Source organism: Neovison vison, chromosome 12 (genome assembly GCF_020171115.1).
Source record: "Neovison vison isolate M4711 chromosome 12, ASM_NN_V1, whole genome shotgun sequence".
NCBI lineage: Eukaryota > Metazoa > Chordata > Mammalia > Carnivora > Mustelidae > Neogale > Neogale vison.
In genome coordinates this window covers 37,646,378-37,665,336 of record NC_058102.1, presented here as the reverse complement: position 1 = coordinate 37,665,336, position 18,959 = coordinate 37,646,378, and the positions used below count along the sequence as shown (strand labels likewise).

Sequence of the window (18,959 nt, the reverse complement as noted above, 5' to 3'; positions counted from 1 at the left end):
TCAGTACTGCTGTTGTTAGAATTTTAACATGGAAAAGAGTATAATAAAAGTTAGGTTGTAGTCGAGTCTTGGTATTTGTGGTTGCCCCAAATCTTCTGTACATACCCTCCATCTTTGATAATTTCCTGAATGCTGAACATCATCTTCCCAATACTGGAAACAAAAACCACTTCCCTGGCATGTTTAACCACTAGGTGGCAGACATGTGACTTAAGAGTCATCCAACCAGAGCCACCCACACAGGACAGATCTTGAAGGGAGCCCAGTGAGGAACCATGCTAGGCTGGGGGCCCATTTTGTTGGCACAGGTAGTAGCAGAGGCTACATGTTTCTAGGACTAGGAATGTAAGGAAAACTCACAAGGCTAAGAAATATGGTCCTAGGCATTGTGCATGGAAACTAGGATTGGAGATTTCTAGGTTTGGAGATTTCTTATACTCCTTAATGTCTTCCTGATTAAAACAGTTAAGCTGCACTGTTTTATGCAATTAGGATAATATATACAGATCTATCTATCTATCTATATGTATATGTTATAATATAAAACGTTATAACATATAATAATAAAACCAAGAAATGTGTTACTAATATAAAACTGATTTCTTAGAGGCTTAACAATTTAGCTCATCCTCAACACTCCTCAATACTTAGAAAAATATTCTATAGAATATATGTCAATATTCATTTGTTGAATTGAAGTAAGATAAACGTAAGTTATCTATTCTGGAGAATGAGGCCAAAATGTTCAAATCTAGCATATACCCATGGCTACTAAGCTCAGAAATCAAAATAAACGAAAAATAAAGAAGAACTCACAAAGATAACACTAACAAGCTACTAATTGTACACCTTTGCTAGGAGCTACACTTTAATCTAATATTTAATAAGTCTTGCAGAAGGCACTATCTTTGGTCTAGCTAAGGGATTACAAGGATTGCATAAATGACCACTAATCCTATGTTAGGATTCATTTTAAATGACCACAGCCTGCATATATGCAAATGTATCATAGTATATGTACATATGTACATATGCATCATTGGAAATTTCTTAACTAAATTTCTAAAATTATACAACCTCTTATTAGATTTGAATTCAGTATAATGTCAGCTGCTGTCATATGGCCACAGAACACAACACTAACACCTGAGAATGAGAAACGTAAATTAGTTGCTTTTATGCTCAGTGAACTCAACATCCTCTACTCTGAACTACTGTTTACAGTTCCCTATGGTTCTATGTAGATATTTGAATCCCACGCTGCAATAGCTGTTGGGAGGGCATATGTCCAGTCCCTCTTCTGTTTATCATACCCTAGCAGAGCAGTTTCAGATATCCGTACACCTGCATCCACACATGTATCTCTACCTGCCTTGGCTATGAAGCTCTTTCTTTCTCAACTGGACTGCACTTTCAATTCATTAAGGAAACATGTTTGGAGGGATTTTATTAACTAGTGTAGACAGAGGCTTATCAAGAATGGGAAGCTTCTCTTTAGTTATGACAGTTGTCTCATTGTATTTAAATGTTCATTTATATAATTTCATGACTGAAAACAAAAGTAAAGGCATGGTAAAGAATGCTTCAAGGGGCGCCTGGGTGGCTCAGTGGGTTGAGCCGCTACCTTCGGCTCGGGTCGTGATCTCGGGGTCCTGGGATCGAGTCCCGCATCCGGCTCTCTGCTCGGCAGGGAGCCTGCTTCCCTCTCTCTCTGCCTGCCTCTCCATCTACTTGTGGTTTCTCTCTGTCAAATAAATAAATAAAATCTTTAAAAAAAAATTAAATCTTTAACTTAAATTAAGGGCCATTAAGTTTTTTAGTTGATGACCTGTAAGAGGAAATTACAGCTTCATTATTTATAATTAACATTAAGAGTAGCTCTTAAAATCATAACAGCTTTAACTTTCTTTTAACAGATTTTATTTATTCATTCATTCACTCACTCACTCACTCATTCAAAGAGAGAGAGGGAGAGAGAGAATCTCAAGCAGACCATACTGAGTGCAGAGCCTGACCTGAGGTTCATCCTGGGTCTTGACAGGAGGTCTACCTCATGATCCTGAGATAAAGACTTAAGCTAGAATCAAGAGTTGGAGGCTTAACCAACTGAGCCCCCTTGTAACTTCTTTTTCAAAGCCTCACAATAGCTACTTTCTAAAACACTGCCAATAATAAAAAACTTTCTTTGAGATACTCAGCCACAAAAACAGTTAAAACAGTTCTAAAGCAACAATAAAAATTTGATATTAAGAAATAATAACTAGTTTAATATTCCTGGTTTTCTTTTACTTTTTCATTAATTAATTCAAAATATGGTAAGGTTCAGTAGTCAATTTGAGTTAAGTTGAAATAATGACAGGAGTAAGTTATTTTCTATACATATAATTTGCCTAAGTATGGTCAGAGAAGTTTTAGAAATAACAAATTTTATTTAATCAGTTTTTCTACACGTGTGAAAATATTAAACAATAGAGTTTTTTTAAAGAAGATTTTATTTATTAATTTGAGTGAGAGAAAGAGAACAAGAATGGGGAGGGTCAAAGGGAAAATCGGACTCCCCACTGAGCAGGGAGCTCAATGTAGGGACTCTGGGATCATGACTAAAGTCAAAGGCAGATACTTAACCAAACTGAGTCACCCAGGTGCCCCAATAATAAAGCTTTTTGAATGTTTCTGTAAATATTCTCTACAATTTTTGAAATTTCTATTTTTGTACAGACATTAATATTAGAATGATTTTATTTGGATGTCCTCAATTTAATTACTTGAGTCAGCTGAATATAGTGATTACTTTCATTTCTTTCATTCATTCATATTTTTTGAGCTGGGAGCCAGGTGTTGCTATAGCGACAAAATGATAAATGGCTAAAACTTTCAGCTCTGACATCAGAATAAATACCTCATACATTACTTCGCATACAATTAATGCAAAATAAAGTACTGAACATTAGAACTGAACTATAAAATAATGAACAAACTCTGTTTTTCCCTAAACATGAGCCCTTGTATCATGTATGATTTGTGAGTGACATTAGGTATATGTGTTCTTAAATACATAGCCAGTGGTTAAGCTGAGGAGTTGAGTCCCTATATGTGTCACTTAAAAGCCATGTGGCAGCCTGGGCAAATTATTTATATGCTAGTTTTCCCATAAGTTAAGTGGGGATAATAAGATTGCTGTAAGGATAAACAAAGTGGGTTAAACATACAAAACACTTAAGAAAACATTTCACAGGTAACTAATGTTAGCTATATAATATTATCATTCTTATTATTTGATACATCAGATAAACTTTATCCATTGAACTTCCTCTGAAACGTCTATTTTCTATTTGGACAAGATATAATTCATTCAAATATTATACAGTAGAGCCCTTTCTCATCTATTGTTTTTGATGATATTCAAAATTAACACACATACTCTATCCTCGAGGAGTTCTCCTTGTGGACTGTCTTCTTTTGTGTTATTTGTCTCAGTTCATTAGCATATGTTAACTAGTCAAAATGGAAAGAGAGTCACAGGTATCAGGACTCTGGAAATTGAGACACTCCTACTTTAAACTTCCTTACAGTATAATACCAATCAAATTCTCTTTAGGTGTGAGAAGGAAATACTAGCTTGTTGCTCTTTCTCCATGACTAATAAGTAGGTGTTTATAGCAAGAAACAAATAAAACAAAACAAAACAAAACCCAAAAAACAGAACATGTAGAAGGAGAAACTATTATAAAAACTATAAAAAGTATTATAGTTGGCAAATTTAAGACGGCACTATGGAGGAAGAGAGAATGTATGTCTGATTTTTAGCCCTGGATATTTTTCTGTGTGGTGGGGAGGTTGACAGGTGGTTATGTAACTTAGGAAGTTGTTATATAATTGATAGTTTACACAGAGAAGTTTTCGTAGATCTATTTCTCTATTTTCCCTAATCAACAACAAAAGTCCTCCACACCACTGCTTTAAGGAGGGTGGAAAAACTGTTTTCCAGTTTTATTCATGTTTTCAAAGTAACTATTATTTATGTTTAAAGTTGCATTTATTAATGACTTCAAATTCTATTACCCTAATGGAATTTAGTATCTGTATTTTTCTCACTTTGACCCCTGAAGAGGTATCGCAAGTGTAGCCTGCCTTACTGCCTCTATCCCCACCAAGGTTCCTCTGCAGGTGCAACAGTCACAGGTACTTCTGGGCCTCATGGAGTGTAATAGAGTGAAGAGTGTATGGATGCTGCCGCCAGACCTCCTAGTTCTCTGAAATTAGTCATAATCAGGAAGGAATGATGCACTCCATACTGCAATGGGTTACTCTTAGGGCAAAGTCTTTTCTAAGCTCTTGTCAATTTTGGAGTACTTCCATGGATCTAACTTTTTTTTTTTAAGATTTATTTATTTATTTGAGAGAGAGCACACACACCTTGGGGAGAGGAGCAGAGGAAGAGGGAGAGAATCTCAAGCATACTCCCAGCTGAGTGCGGAGCCCGATTGGGGGCTCTGTCCCATGACCCTGAGATCATGACTTGAGCTAAAATCAAGAGATGCTTAACCGACTAAGCCACCCAGGTGCTCCTCCATGGATCGAGCTTGCATAACTGTGCTAATGGCCTCACGGCTGAGGGCACAGGTTTTGGAGTTAGACTGCCTTAGCTTTCAAATCTCTTTACTCTTCTGTTTATTCACTGCCTAATTTCCAGCAAGTTATCTGCCTTTTTCTGAAAATGGGGATAATTATAACATATCCTTCACAGGAAATCAGAAAGGAGTAAAGGACAGTAGGGGGGAAAAAGTTGTATAAAGGAAAAATACACAGCTAAAAGAAGAGTTTCTGGTGCATTTTAAATATGAGAATTAGTTGAAAGTCTACCAAGAAGTTTACATTTCCTACCATGTTCAGCTTCCCGATCCTACTTTTACATTTGGCTATACTGTGCTACATCAGGGAATGTAGCCTAAAGCATTAGAATGGAAAATATTGAAATAGGGAAGAACAAATCTCATGGCAGAAGTAACCTTTAAATTTGCATGAAAAAATTCCAAGTAAGAAATCAAGGTTGGAGAAAAGATACCAACAGGGAGAAAGAAATAGAAAAAAATCATCTGACACCTGATAAGATGATATAAACTGTCCTTGTCATGTTCTATTTGAGGCAGTCCATATGACTGGCTTATCATAGTCTCAATGAAAACCAATTCCTTGTCTGTATACTGGGTGGACTTTCTTTACCATAAAATAAGACCCTGATGAAGGAGATAAATTGAGTTTGATCATATAACCATTATTGATACATGGTATTCCTCATTAAAGGCACAAGCTCACTGTTTGTGGAGCTATGATTTTTATGTTACTCTCTGAGACTAATCACCAAATGAATACACTATTAACTATACCCCACTTTCTCAGTATTTAGCATTGATCTACCAGAGTTTTAACAATGAAAATATTTTTCACCTACTTCATGTTGAAATTGAACTACATATCCACACAAAAGTGTCTTCTCCTCCACATTCTTTTGGTAGAGAAACTGTTCTCAGTTATAGGTAAACTGGTGATTTACATATTTCATGAAATTTAGTGACTTTTTCTTCTGAACAAGAAAAAATAGCATCTTTAATCAAATTCTGGACTTCACTGTCACAGGGCATGAGACTGAAAGAAGACATGGGTTTCCAAGAGCAGAAAATAGTCAAGTCCGTCAAAATCATGACATCAGAACTGGAAGTCTCCTCAATCATCTTCCGAAATAGAAAAGTTATGCCTCTTTTAATTAGGAGAGTTCTGCTCCAGCGGTTTTATACATTTTAACAAGGTGAGGACCAATGCCAAGCCACTTCCTCGCATCACCCCATAATGGAAACTCATACCCTCTCAAGTCTCTCCTTCTCTGCCCACCTCCAGTCTTGGAGTATTGGCCCCCTCCACCAATACAATAGTTTGAAAGTTTGAGACTATCAAAATCCAGTCCTTCTCTTTAAAGTTAAAGAAAGCAAAGGCCAGAAGGAATAAAAACATTTTCTGAGGCAACATAGTGATTTGGAAGTTGAGACTGTAATTTAGGTTTCTGGCCTTCCTGTTTTGAGTTTTGTAGAATAGTCTTTGTTACTTTAAGTAACAGACTATGAGTTGGTGTCTGCTTAAAGTCTTCCTCAAGTTTTTAAATGATTATATTCTTATGAGTATAGAGAAGTAAGCCACTGAACTGTATAAGAAATCGATTCCAAGCAGATGCAGTTTTATACTTACTCTTGTGTTGTTTCTTTCAGCTTTAAGTTCAGAAATTTCTTCTTCCTTTTCTAGAAGTTGCTCCCTACAGGCATTTAATTCTTTTGTCAGTGCAGCAAATTCCTGAAAAGGGAATAAAAATATTTGAAGACATATTTCAATATTTTAAAAAAATTTTTTCAACGGGAATAAAAAAAAATCAAGATATAACTTGAATGTAAAAAATGGGAATAATGAATTTTCAATGATTGGCCTCTATATATATTGCTGTTGTTAAATTAATTTGATTCCAATGTTGAGAAAATGCTACCCTATGATATTTAACATTTACATTTTATTGTAATATGCTGCTTTGGTGAGTGAATATAATATGTTTCAAAATGTATCAGATACAGCACATTGAAATTAACATAACTATGGTGATACACTAATAATACAGAATGATTTAATTTTGGCTAATTTTGTGAACAACTCCAAAAATCTTATAGTTTCATTTCTATACAGCAATGTTCAAACTAAGTCATCAGAAAACAAACACAAAACAAAATAAAACCACTACCAACAACAACCACAAAATATGTTACTAAACATGCTATTCAGGGATTAAGAAGTTCATTTGTATGTTAACAAGATAAAGCAAATGTTCCTCTTACAAAATAATAAGTAACTAAGAGTTAATAACATCATCCAGCAAATTATTAATTTATGCTTGTTCTGTCCTTTTCTCTGAAAAATAAACTCCATGTGAATTGGGATTTTGTCTGACTTCATTGCCACACTCTCAATGTCTAAGACATAGTGGTTGCTCAACAGTATTCAATTTCTATAAATGAAAATGGATTAAATGTTGCTAGAAAAAAAATATTGGGGTACTGGAGTAATCCTCTCTCCACGTGACAAATGACAATTTGGATTCTTCAATGGCCTCCCCAAAATAAGATCTGAAATTGTATGATCTGCGTGTTTTTACCATGAAGCAGAGAGTTTAGACACAGTACAGATTACATAAAAAGAAAATCAAGAAACTTAATTCAATTATTCGGCTACTCTAACTAATAAGCAAATACTATTTTAAAGTGATTTTGAAAAATAGTAAATAGGCCCATGTTTATCATTAAATCATTAAGTCATTTAAATTGATTCTCAGTAATAAAACTGATGCTTGTCAAATATTTAAATATTTGGGAAAACAGCTCCATGCTGAGGAGGCACTGTCAGAAGATGAAAAATAAAAATGAAAATCAGGGAGACAGTTATGGTTAATCTAAACTCTATAAAGGGAAATTCAGCCAAAAGTAAATGAATATGATGATTATGCAAAGCTGGAAAAGGTTTAGGGTTTATATTTTTGTTTGCTTCAAACCACTTATTTTGCTGAGTTTCTCTCTGAGTGGCTTTAGATCAAGTGGGTACTTCAAAGACCTCAGAGTAACTTGGAGCTTAGAATCAAGATGAAAGTGTTCATTGTTACATTTAGGCTGGCATTACAGATAAATGTTTTCTCCCCTGATTGCTGCCTGCTTAAATGCTGTTGATAGTCTCTGGGCTTTCTATTTTAGTGGAGAATGGATATAAGCAACAAGCAGAAAACAATGAATATTTCCATAAAAAGACCAAAACTTTATAAAAACAGCATAATTTTGATGGACAAAAGAAAATGACGATGCCACATTACATGTTTTAACATAGAGGCCTTTAGAAGTAATCCTATACTTATTAAGATTATTAAACAAACTATAAATTAAATCTCTAACATCAGACCACTTTTAAAAAACCTATATCTAGGTTTATTTTTCTAGAGATTTAGCTTATGATCTATAGAAAGATAAAATATCAGAAGGAAATATTTCTGAATTTTAACATGCGGTATTTCCAGGTACTAAAATAGTAAGTGAGCTTTGGTTTGGTTTGGTTTGGTTTGGTTTTGCTTCCTCCTATGTATTTTTATCATCAAAACTCTCTACAATGGAGAAATATGCTTTTTATGTTTAGAAAACAGAAAATACAAATCTGTAAGTGCACTGAGCAATCATATATTCAAAACTGAGGATAGAAATTGGTCATGATGTTACTGGTGCTAGATGACCTTGGATTTATTATCGTGGAACTGAATCTAAGCAAGCTATTTGGTGTCTCTATGTATTAAGATTAATTTTAAATTTATTAACTTCCTAGAAAATTTCAGGTACTACTTTGAAGTTCTTTATCTCATCTTGCTCTCTAAATAACCAGTGGGTGAGTCTCATTCCCTTTTGATGGCCGAGGAAACTGAAATATTAAGACTCAAACCCAAGTTCATTAAGTTCACAGCCCATACAGAGTTTGACTGTGAACATTGCTTTCCAGACCACTTGTCTAGTAGTGCTTTTTCTCTATTCCATGTGACCCTAGCTGTTCATCAGGTTTATATGATTCAGATTTGAAGTGCATTTAGCAGTCCTTTTTTTTCCCCTTATCTGAGGAATTAGAAAACCATTACTTATAATTACCTGTATTAACCTTCCTAATTAGTCCAAAGGAAGTAAGGGAACTAAGAGGCCCAAGGCAAAGTATACCTTCCATGCACAGCAACATGAATTAGACAAGCACATTCTGTGTATCCGGGACTGCAGTAGAGGCAGATGCCTCATATAGAGCTAACCATCAAATGTTTTTACATTTTCCCTCTGACATTTCTCTCTTCTGTATCTACTGTCAAAATGAACGGAGTTTTATATATCGTTTATGAGATGATAATGACACCAAATATAATTAACATTGGTTCAGCCCTTATAATATGCCAGGTTCTCTGCCAGGCAATATATGTTGATTATCTCATTAATCATAATAAAACTGCAACAAAATACTAGTATATCACTAAATAAAACTATACACTCATGTAATCCAGCAAACCCACTCCTTGGCATTTACCCAAAGGAGTTAAAAAAGATATGTCCACACAAAAACATACACATGGATGTTTATAATGGATTTATTCATAACTGCCAAAACTTGAAAGCAACCAAGATGCCTTTCAGTAGGTGAATGGATAAACTCTGGTTCATCCAGACAGTAGAATATCATTCAATGCTAAAAAGAAACGAGCTATCAAGACAACTTAATTGCATACTGCTAAGTGAAAGAAGCCATTCTAGAAAGTCTAGGTTCTGTATGACTTCAAGCACATGATAAAGGCAAAATTGTAGAGATCAGTCAGTGATAGGGGTTAGGTTGGGGAAGAGGGACGAATAGGTGGAACAAAGATTTTTAGGGCAGTGAAACTACTTTGCATGGAGTAATGTTGGATACATGTCATTATATATTTGTCTAAACCCATAGCAGAATGTACGACACCAAGAGCAAAATAATTATCCAGGGTAATGTATACTGTGGACTTCAGGTGGTGATGGGGTTCATCTATTGTATTGGACACTTTGATGGGGGAATGCTGAAAATAGGGGAGGATGTGTGGGGGAAGAAGGTATATGGGAAATCTCTGTACCTTTCCCTCAATTTTGCTAGAAACCTAAAACTGCTGGAAGAATATAGTCTTAAAAACAAGTCTCACTGAGGCCTAGAGAGGTTAAGAAATTCACCAATGTTAGACAGTCTCTCAGTGGTATAGGTGATGATAATTTTTTGTTTTTCCCTCCTGACCATAGGCTTTCCTTTTCTAATTTGCCCTGCTTTCAGTGATTGTAAAACGACAAAGAGTATTTTCAGAAGCTGAAGACAGCAAAGATAAATGTTAGAGGAAAACTTCATTCGGGACGCCTGGTTGGCTCAGTTGGTTGGACGACTGCCTTCGGCTTGGGTCATGATCCCAGAGTCCTGGGATCGAGTCCCGCATCGGGCTCCCAGCTCCACGGGGAGTCTGCTTCTCCCTCTGACCTTCTCCTCGCTCATGCTCTCTCTCAAATAAATAAATAAAATCTTAAAAAAAAAAAAAAAACAACTTCATTCATATTCCACACCTGAATTCACTATAGGAAGAGCTGAGCTTGCTTAGCTTGCTTAGAGTCACTGACACAGGAGTAGTAGAACAGTTACCAACCACAAGCCATATTCAACAACTTTTCAGACCAATCATTTGGTTTCCCAAATGCAGTCTGCCAAAATTCCTACTTCTCCCCAGAACCAAAATGACCTTCCCTACTCTATTTTTTTCTTGGAATTTTAAAGAACAGTCAAGACACAAAGTGGCACACCAAGTAATCTCAAACCAAAGGGAATGTACTGTTCTTTCTTGACATGTACCTACCACAACCACACACACACACTCTCTCTCTCTCTCTCTCTCTCTCCTATGAGCACTCCTGTGTACTGACATCATTCTAAGTGCTAGGGAGATGACAATAAAGGAAGCAAGCTAAAGTTTTTGTTCTCAATATGTTTATACACATTCAGGCATTCACCATTTAAGCAACTTTTACTAAAGAGTGAATCATTTCTAGCTATATCACCCTCAAAACTAATTCAGCTCACCATGTAGATTAGTTACTTTAAAATGTAATGAAAAGCAAAAAATAAACTACTGGGACTACATCAAAATGAAAAAAGCTTCTGCAAAGCAAAAGAAACAACCAACAAAACTAAAAGACAACCAACCAAATGGGAAAAGATACTTGCAAATTACATAACCAATAAAGGGTGAGTGTCCAAAATATGAAGTACTTTTACAACTCAACACCCAATAAACAAATAATCCAATTTAAAAGTGGGCAGAGGATATGAACAGACATTTCTCCAAAGACGACACCCAGATGGCCAGAAGACACATAAAAAGATGCTCAACATCATTCATTATCAGGGAAACACCAATCAAACCCACAATGAGATATCACCTCACAACTTTCAGAATGGATAGATTAAAAACTCAAGAAACAACAAGTGTTGGTGAGGATGTGGAAAAAAAGGAACCCTTCCGTTCACTGTTGGTGTGAATGCAAACTAGTATGGCCACTGTGGAAGACAATATAGAGGTTCCTCAAAGAATTAAAAACAGAACTACCCTAGGATCCCATATCACACTACCAGGTATTCAGCCTAAGAATACAAAAACACTAATTTGAAGGGACATATGCACCCTCATGGTTATTGCAGCATTACTTACAAAAGCCAAACTATGGAATCTGTCCAAGTATTCATCAATAGAGGAATGGATAAAGAAGGTGTGCTGTATGTGTTTATGTGTGTATATATGCATGTATATGTGTGTGTGTGTGTGTGTGTGTGTAATGGAATTTTATTCAGCCACGAAAAAGAATGAAATCTTGCCATTTGCAACAACATGGATGGACCTAGAGTATAATGTTAACCAAAATAAACCAATCAAAGAATGATAAATAACAAATGACTTCACTCATATGTGGAGTTTAAGAAACAAAACAGTAAATAAAGGGGAAATAAAAAAGAAACTAACCAGGAAACAGACTCTTAACTAGAGAGAACAAACTGATGGTTACCAGAGGGGAGACTGGGTGGAGAGGGATAGGTGAAACAGATGAAGGGATTAAGAGTACACTTATCCTGATGAACACTAATATATGCAACTATTAAATTACTATACTATACACTTGAAACTAGTACCACACTGTATATTAATTACACTGTAATTTAAATAAACATAGCCAAGCAAAACCATAATTTTTTTCTGTTTTTTATATATATATATATATATATATATATATAGAGAGAGAGAGAGAGAGAGAGAAGTTTTTTTGGTTAGTAACTTAAAAAATTTTAAAGTATCACTTCTTACACCAAACATAAGTCATCTAATTTCTGTACATCCCTAATTCTAATTTACAAATCTTATTTAAAAAGAAAAAACTTGATTAAAGGACATTGACTAACTCTATGGGCACGCCTGGGTGGCTTCATCACTTATGTCTGACTCTTGGTTTTGCCTCAGGTCATGATCTCATGGGTCCTGTGTAGGGCTCCACATTCAGCAGGGAGTCTGCTTGAGATTCTCTCTCTCTGTCTCTCTCTCCACTTACTGGTGCGTGCAAGCCTGCTCTGTCTCTCTCAAATAAATAAATAAATCTTAAAAAAAAAAAAAAAGAGAGAGAGAGAGAGATTAACTAATTCTAGCAAAGCCCGTACTGGTCCCCATCTCCCATAGGCCTGTCAGATCCCCAGAGCAGAGGTAACCTGCCTTGGTATCTTTTTTTTTTTTTTTTCTTTTTTTGCCTTGGTATCTTGAAAGTGGTTTTGCCTGTGCTTGCTGGCATCAGAGCTAAGGGTAAACTTGAGTAATTTAAGTGTCTGAGTTACTTATATTTCAAATAATAGCCCTTGCGGTAGTGAGTTGCTCTCAATTGGTTTCACGCAAAGAAGCTTCTCTAATCTTGGTTCCTGTATGTATTAAAAGTGAAGGCTACAAGGGCGAGATACAAATTCCCTCAGTTTCTGCACCTAATTACATTCTATTGGAGTAACCTGGACAGGAGGATAGTGTTTAGACTCAGAGCTTCCTCTGGCCATCATTTCTCTTCCCTTCTCCTCATGCTTCCTTTTACGTGGTAACTCATCACAGCCTACTAGGTTGTCCATCTTCAAACAGATGCAAAACATTCTACTTTTACATATGTTCATCTTGAGATGCATTTTCTGTTTAATATTAAATACAGGACTGAAATAGACCGCTAACTTCTCTGACTCATTTCAGGTTGGTGCGCTGACTTGAGGGGGTTTATTTGGAAAAAGAGAAAGGACATATTTTCTCATTAACTGTATGTTGGAAAGGCCTTGATTTAGTAGGTGAATCCTCACCTCAGAAAAGCAGGTCAGGAGAAGCTGCATGACAAAAGGGAAATTCAACCTTTTAATTTAAAGTCATTGACACCAGGCAGCAGTCTCCAGAGTAATCTCTGACAATCCATTCATCATAATTACAATTTTAACACTCTTTACCTTCCAATTAAACCTGCGTTCTCTAATCTTGTGGGCCACTTTATTAATTAGCTGGTGATGGCCTTATTTCTGCACTATATCTGAGTACATATTGGCTGAAAAACCGTTAGGTGCAAACCAATCTGAGAGAGAAGAGAAAAAATAAAGGGTGAGCTGGAATTCAGCTTCACTAAGCACCACCAACAACCTCACCAACTACAAAAAAAGCATCTTTTAAGTTTATTCTCCAACCATCTAACATTTGTGCAAATCAAAAATAGCTCTGAGGAAAGCATATGGCATGGAAGCATGCTGACTTGACCATCTAGCATTTAAATTAGACAAAATTAACGACTTCAAAATGTTTTTATAATGACTTCCTTAGGCTGTACCCCCAATTTACTATATTTTGGTGTCTCCTCTTTTGAAAATTGAAAACTCTTCTAGCAATTCTATTTGTAATCCTCAGTGGAAAGCTTTGTCTTTTAAATCTACATGTCTTTGAACATAATTACACATAAATTTACATGTATAATGATCTATAACTCCTTTCCTATACCATAGGATGTATTTTCTAGAACAAATTAATAACAGAAATATTACATTGAAGAGATGAAGACAAAAAAACAGAAAGTCTTTGCAATCCCTATCAAAATATCATCCCTTTTTTTCAAAGAAATGGAACAAATAATCCTAAAATCTTTATGGAACCAAAAAAGACCCCCAAATAGCCAGAGGAATGTTGAAAAAGAAAGCCAAAGTTGGTGGCCTCACAATTCCAGACTTCAAGCTCCATTACAAAGCTGTTATCATGAAGACAGTATGGTACTGACACAAAAACAAATACATAGAGCAATGGGACAGAATAGAGAGCCCATAAATAGACCCTGAACTCTATGGTCAACTAATATTCAACAAAGCAGGAAAGAATATCCAATGGAAAAAAGACAGTCTCTTCAACAAATGGTGCTGGGAAAATTGGACAGCCACATGCAGAAGAATGAAACTGAACCATTTCCTTATACCACACACAAAAATAGACTCCAAATGGATAAAAGACCTCAATGTGAGGCAGGAATCCATCATAATCCTTGAGGAGAACACAGGCAGCAACCTCTTCAACCTCAGCCACAGCAACTTCTTCCTAGAAACATCACCAAAGGCAAGGGAATCAAGGGCAAAAATGAACTATTGGGACTTCATCCGTATATGACATATCAGATAAAGGGCTAGTATCCAAAATCTATAAAGAACTTATCAAACCCAACACCCAAAGAAGAAATAATCCAATCAAGAAATGGGCAGAAGACATGAACGGACATTTCTGCAATGAAGACATCCAGATAGTCAACAGACACATGAAAAAGTGCTCAACACCACTCTGCATCAGGGAAATACAAACCAAAACCACAATGATATACCACCTCACATCAGTCAGAATACACACACACACACACACACACAGGAATACTATGCAGCCATCAAAAGAAATGCAACCTTGCTGTTTGCAACAATGTGAATGGAACTAGAGGGTATTATGCTGAGTGAAATAAGTCAATCAGAGAAAGACAATTATCATATAATCTGATATGAGGAATTTGAGAGACAGGGTGGGGGGTTGGGGAATAGGAAAGGAAAAAATGAAACAAGAGGGGATCAGGAGGGAGACAAACCATTAAGAGACTCTTAATCTCACAAAACAAACTGAAGGTTGCTTGGGGGTGGAGGGGTAGGGAGAGGGTGGTTGGGTTATGAACATGGAGGAGGGTATGTGCTACGGTAAGTGCTGTGAAACGTGTGTAAGCCTAATGATTCACTGACCTGTACTCCTGTTAATATATGTTAATAAAAAATGTCTTAATATATTCCTTAAATTTTATATACATACAAATCTCAGAATATCAGTTATAAATTCACAAGAGACTATAGAAATGCAGTTTGCAAATAAAAATCATGTGTTTTACAGAAATTAATACCCCATCTCTCTCTGTATGTATATACATTTATTATTATTATTATTATTATTGCTACCTTATGTTATATAATCAAATGCAGTGTTAATGACCTCTGGTCTCATAATTGCCTCCTAGACTTGCATGAGCTCAGGAAAAGCTGTCATCCAAAATTACTGTGTGAAACAGCCATGTTTCATGGTCAGCCCTGGGCTAGATAGCTTGAAGGTAGAATCGCCTGCACAGCTAATACAATTTGACAGGCACAACTGGACTCTCAGAGTTTTCACAGAAATTGTTGAGTAAGACTGCCCAATTTAAAAGGAAAATGAGATTTAAACTCCATGCAAATAATATTTTGTGCCCTCTTGATTTCTTATGTATCCATATTCCAACGAGAGAACCGTGTTGCCTTTTCCCTAAACTGCATAAATAGTAAATTATGTTAATGTATTACAGTGACCTGAGAGATGTGAATCTGTTTAAAATCAAACATGCTATAAGAACCATGTTGGTTCTTATATATAGATGGAGACACAGGTACTAGATAACTTTTGTCTTCTAAAATCTTGCAATCAAGGAAACTGGCATCATCTAAAAGGAGGTGTTTGTTGAAATCAAACATAGGTGCTGTCAAGCAGGCTCAGGCTGTCTAAGCATGAAACCATGCTCCTACCATGCACTACATTCCCACTGAAATGTTCCTATCTTATATCTTGTCTCTACTCTTTAATCTAGTCTTTAATCTGTCTACTATGTATAGCGCTGCCCCACATATCAGATATTCTTTAAAAGCAGCTGTTAGAGGGGCGCCTGGGTGGCTCAGTGGGTTAAGCCGCTGCCTTCGGCTCAGGTCATGATCTCAGGATCCTGGGATCGAGTCCCACATCGGGCTCTCTCTCTCTCTCTGCCTGCTTCTCTGCCTACTTGTGATCTCTGTCTTTCAAATAAATAAATAAAATCTTAAAAAAAATAAATAAAAGCAGCTGTTAGAAATGATTCATCTTTGTCGTTGAATACTGGAGGACAGGCAACGCTATCATAGATTCATTGGGGACCTATTTTGAGGGAAGTATTTTTTTCAATATCCCAAAATTGACTACTCTGTCTGCATTATGACTTCTGTGGGTCTTAGGTACTTTTGCTTTTGTGGGCCCTTTCTTTCATAAAAAGTATTAAAAGTTGTATTTTACTATTGTGCTGATATAAAGATTAATATAAATCAGACTAGATAATATTCATTATTTCTTTTACTTTTTAAAGTAACTGGAACATCTGCATGGGCCCTAAGAATATTGTGAGCCCAAAGCCATGCTTCCGTATGCCTAATGTGTAAACTGGCCTTATCCTCTGCCTACTCATAGAAGTTATATGTGGCTTGGTTCAAACAGTACCAATTTCATAGTGAAAAAGAGCTACGTTCATATGTAGGCCAATAGCAGTGAACATTTTAAGCCATAATTGTCTGTCTAGGCAATGTAGGTAGCACTGCCTTTTTATTTGGTTGGTGTGAGTAAAAATGATTTAATTAGTCCATATGATCCAACCAATGTGCTCCTTCATATTTGTCCAAAAGAATTGAAAGATTATGTCTACAAAAATCTCTGCATATGAAAGTTTATATTGACTTCATTCACAACTGTCCAAACTTGGAAGCAACCAAGATGTCCTTCAATAGGTAAATGGATAAATTCCATCCAGACAATGGAATATTACTGAGTGCTAAGAAGAGATGTGCTATCAATCCATGAATGGACATAGAGGAACCTGAAATACATATTGTTAAGTGAAAGAAGCCATTCTGAATAGGCTACATAATGCACAATTCCAATTATATAATATTCTATATAATATTATATAATTCCAATTATATAATATAATATTACTGTGGAGACAGTAAACAACAAGACAAAACAAAACAAAACCAAGAATAGCAGTTGCCAGGGGTTGAGTCAGAGAGAGCTGGGATGAATAGACAGGGCATAGAGAATTTTTGGAGGGTAAAATACCCACTATTATATAGTAATAATAGATACATGTTATTATAAATTTTTTTAAATCTATAGAGTATATAACACCAAGGGTGAACTATGATATAAGCTATGGACTTGGATGATACTGATGTGTCAATGTAGACTCATCAAAGGTACAAAATGTACCAGCTGATAGGAGACGTGGACAATGGGGGAGTCTACGCGTGTTAGTAAGGGGGAGTCTATGCAAATCAATGTATCTCCCTCTCAATTTTGATGTGAATCCAAAACTGCTCTACAAAAATAAAATCTTAAAGTTAAAAAAAAAATCAGATCATTAGTGCAAATGTGACTACTATAGGTCCTGGTTACAACAGAAGTCCAATAAATAATATGCACTCTGTAATTTTTGAGCTATCTATAGTCATTCCATATAATTTTGTTTTCTTCTAAGGCCAGTTTTCTTTATTAGGATAGTATATATCATTAGGTGCTTCAGGAAGTCATGCAGATTTTCCCCCATTCATGGCAACTGAAATGTAACTTGAGAGTCCTACAATCAACTTAAATAAATTAGTTAAATAAATTTCATTGAGCTCCCTACTCCCCACAACACACACACACACACACACACACACACACACACACTTTTCTTTTAGAAGATCCTAATAATAAGGGACAGCAGGATTGTTCTCAAGAAGAAAAGATTCCTACGTATCATTAGCAGAACAGCATGATGAAAAACGACTGACATTAACATGACACAGTAAAAATACTCAGCACATTTTTGTAAGAGAAAATGGTTTGTTGTGCCCATTTGCTCCTTTGCACAGAGTATATTCTTACTCTTCCATTAATTTGGTTAATATTACCTTAAACACATCAAATAACACTCTGTTCTCTTAAGCACAATATCAATGTCTACAAAGATAGCAACTATGAAGAAATTTTCTGGTCATCATAAAACTGTTCTTAAGAGCCCCCTAAAATGCAGGTGACCTCATCTGCTGTAATTCCCTCCACATCTCTCTCACTGCACCTATTGCCACTACTCTGGGGCTTACACAACACTCAAGATGTTGACTGGAGTCCAAAGTGAAATTACAGGTTAAAACATATTTGAGGAGTTTTCAGTGAACCCTTGTGCTGGTTGCTATGAGATGTTGTTTGAGAGCAGACTAGTTGCCAGAAGTCTGGCCAGAACCCAGGGTTACAGCCTAAAGCCTTTTAGAGATTTCCTGACTCGGGTGAGCAGAATGGACCATGCTAAGACCATTCCCTCTTGCGTGCTGGCTCTAAGTTTGAGCAGCTTTCCAAATCCTAACTTTGAGTAGCTTCTCTAACTCCCAAACCTTGTGGTCCCTCTGCGTATTATTACTGAAATGACAAAGACAAATTCAATGAGCTAGAACCAAGACGGAAGACAAAGCCCACGAATCCTTTCTGTTTAACCTGCTCCAGCTCCCCCTGTACTTTTCCCCGAACAGGAAAAGCCCTCACACCTGGTCTTACTATATCAAATACATGAGAAAAGAGAGAGGAAGATCATCAGAAAGAAACCTTCACATAGGAACCAAACCTTTTAGTTCTCTAACCCAATTAATGAGCTTGTCCTTGAGCTTGACTCATTCTTATGGAAAGAGAGGGAATGAGTCTTTTATTCCTACCAATGTCCAAAAGATACTTTTTTGCTCATTTAATGCTTGAAAATAATTTGGAAATTTATTTATAAACTTATTTTTTAAATTTAAAACTCAATATTCTAAGCACGTTAGTAAAATCACCTGGCCCACTAAGCATTGTAGCTAAAGCATGTCAGGGCTGAGTCATTGCCAACCGACAACTCTGTTGGCAGGAAAAGCCAATTTTCAACAGCTCTGACGGTGTAAAGCAGGAGGCATGTTTGACAAGATGCTTCGTATTAATTTAAAAGCCTTTA

The 18,959-nt window shown here is 36.1% G+C and overlaps 1 protein-coding gene across 12 annotated transcripts in view; it reads right to left on the bottom strand.

The window, feature by feature from the left end:
- PPFIA2 (PTPRF interacting protein alpha 2) overlaps window positions 1-18,959 on the bottom strand; it is a 486,729-nt gene that overhangs the window by 191,013 nt on the left and 276,757 nt on the right. For all 12 annotated transcript variants that reach the window (XM_044229065.1, XM_044229070.1, XM_044229067.1 and 9 more), the window contains one exon: window positions 6,241-6,342. In XM_044229065.1, the coding sequence (XP_044085000.1) occupies window positions 6,241-6,342 (102 nt within the window). The remainder of the gene's footprint in view (window positions 1-6,240; window positions 6,343-18,959) is intronic.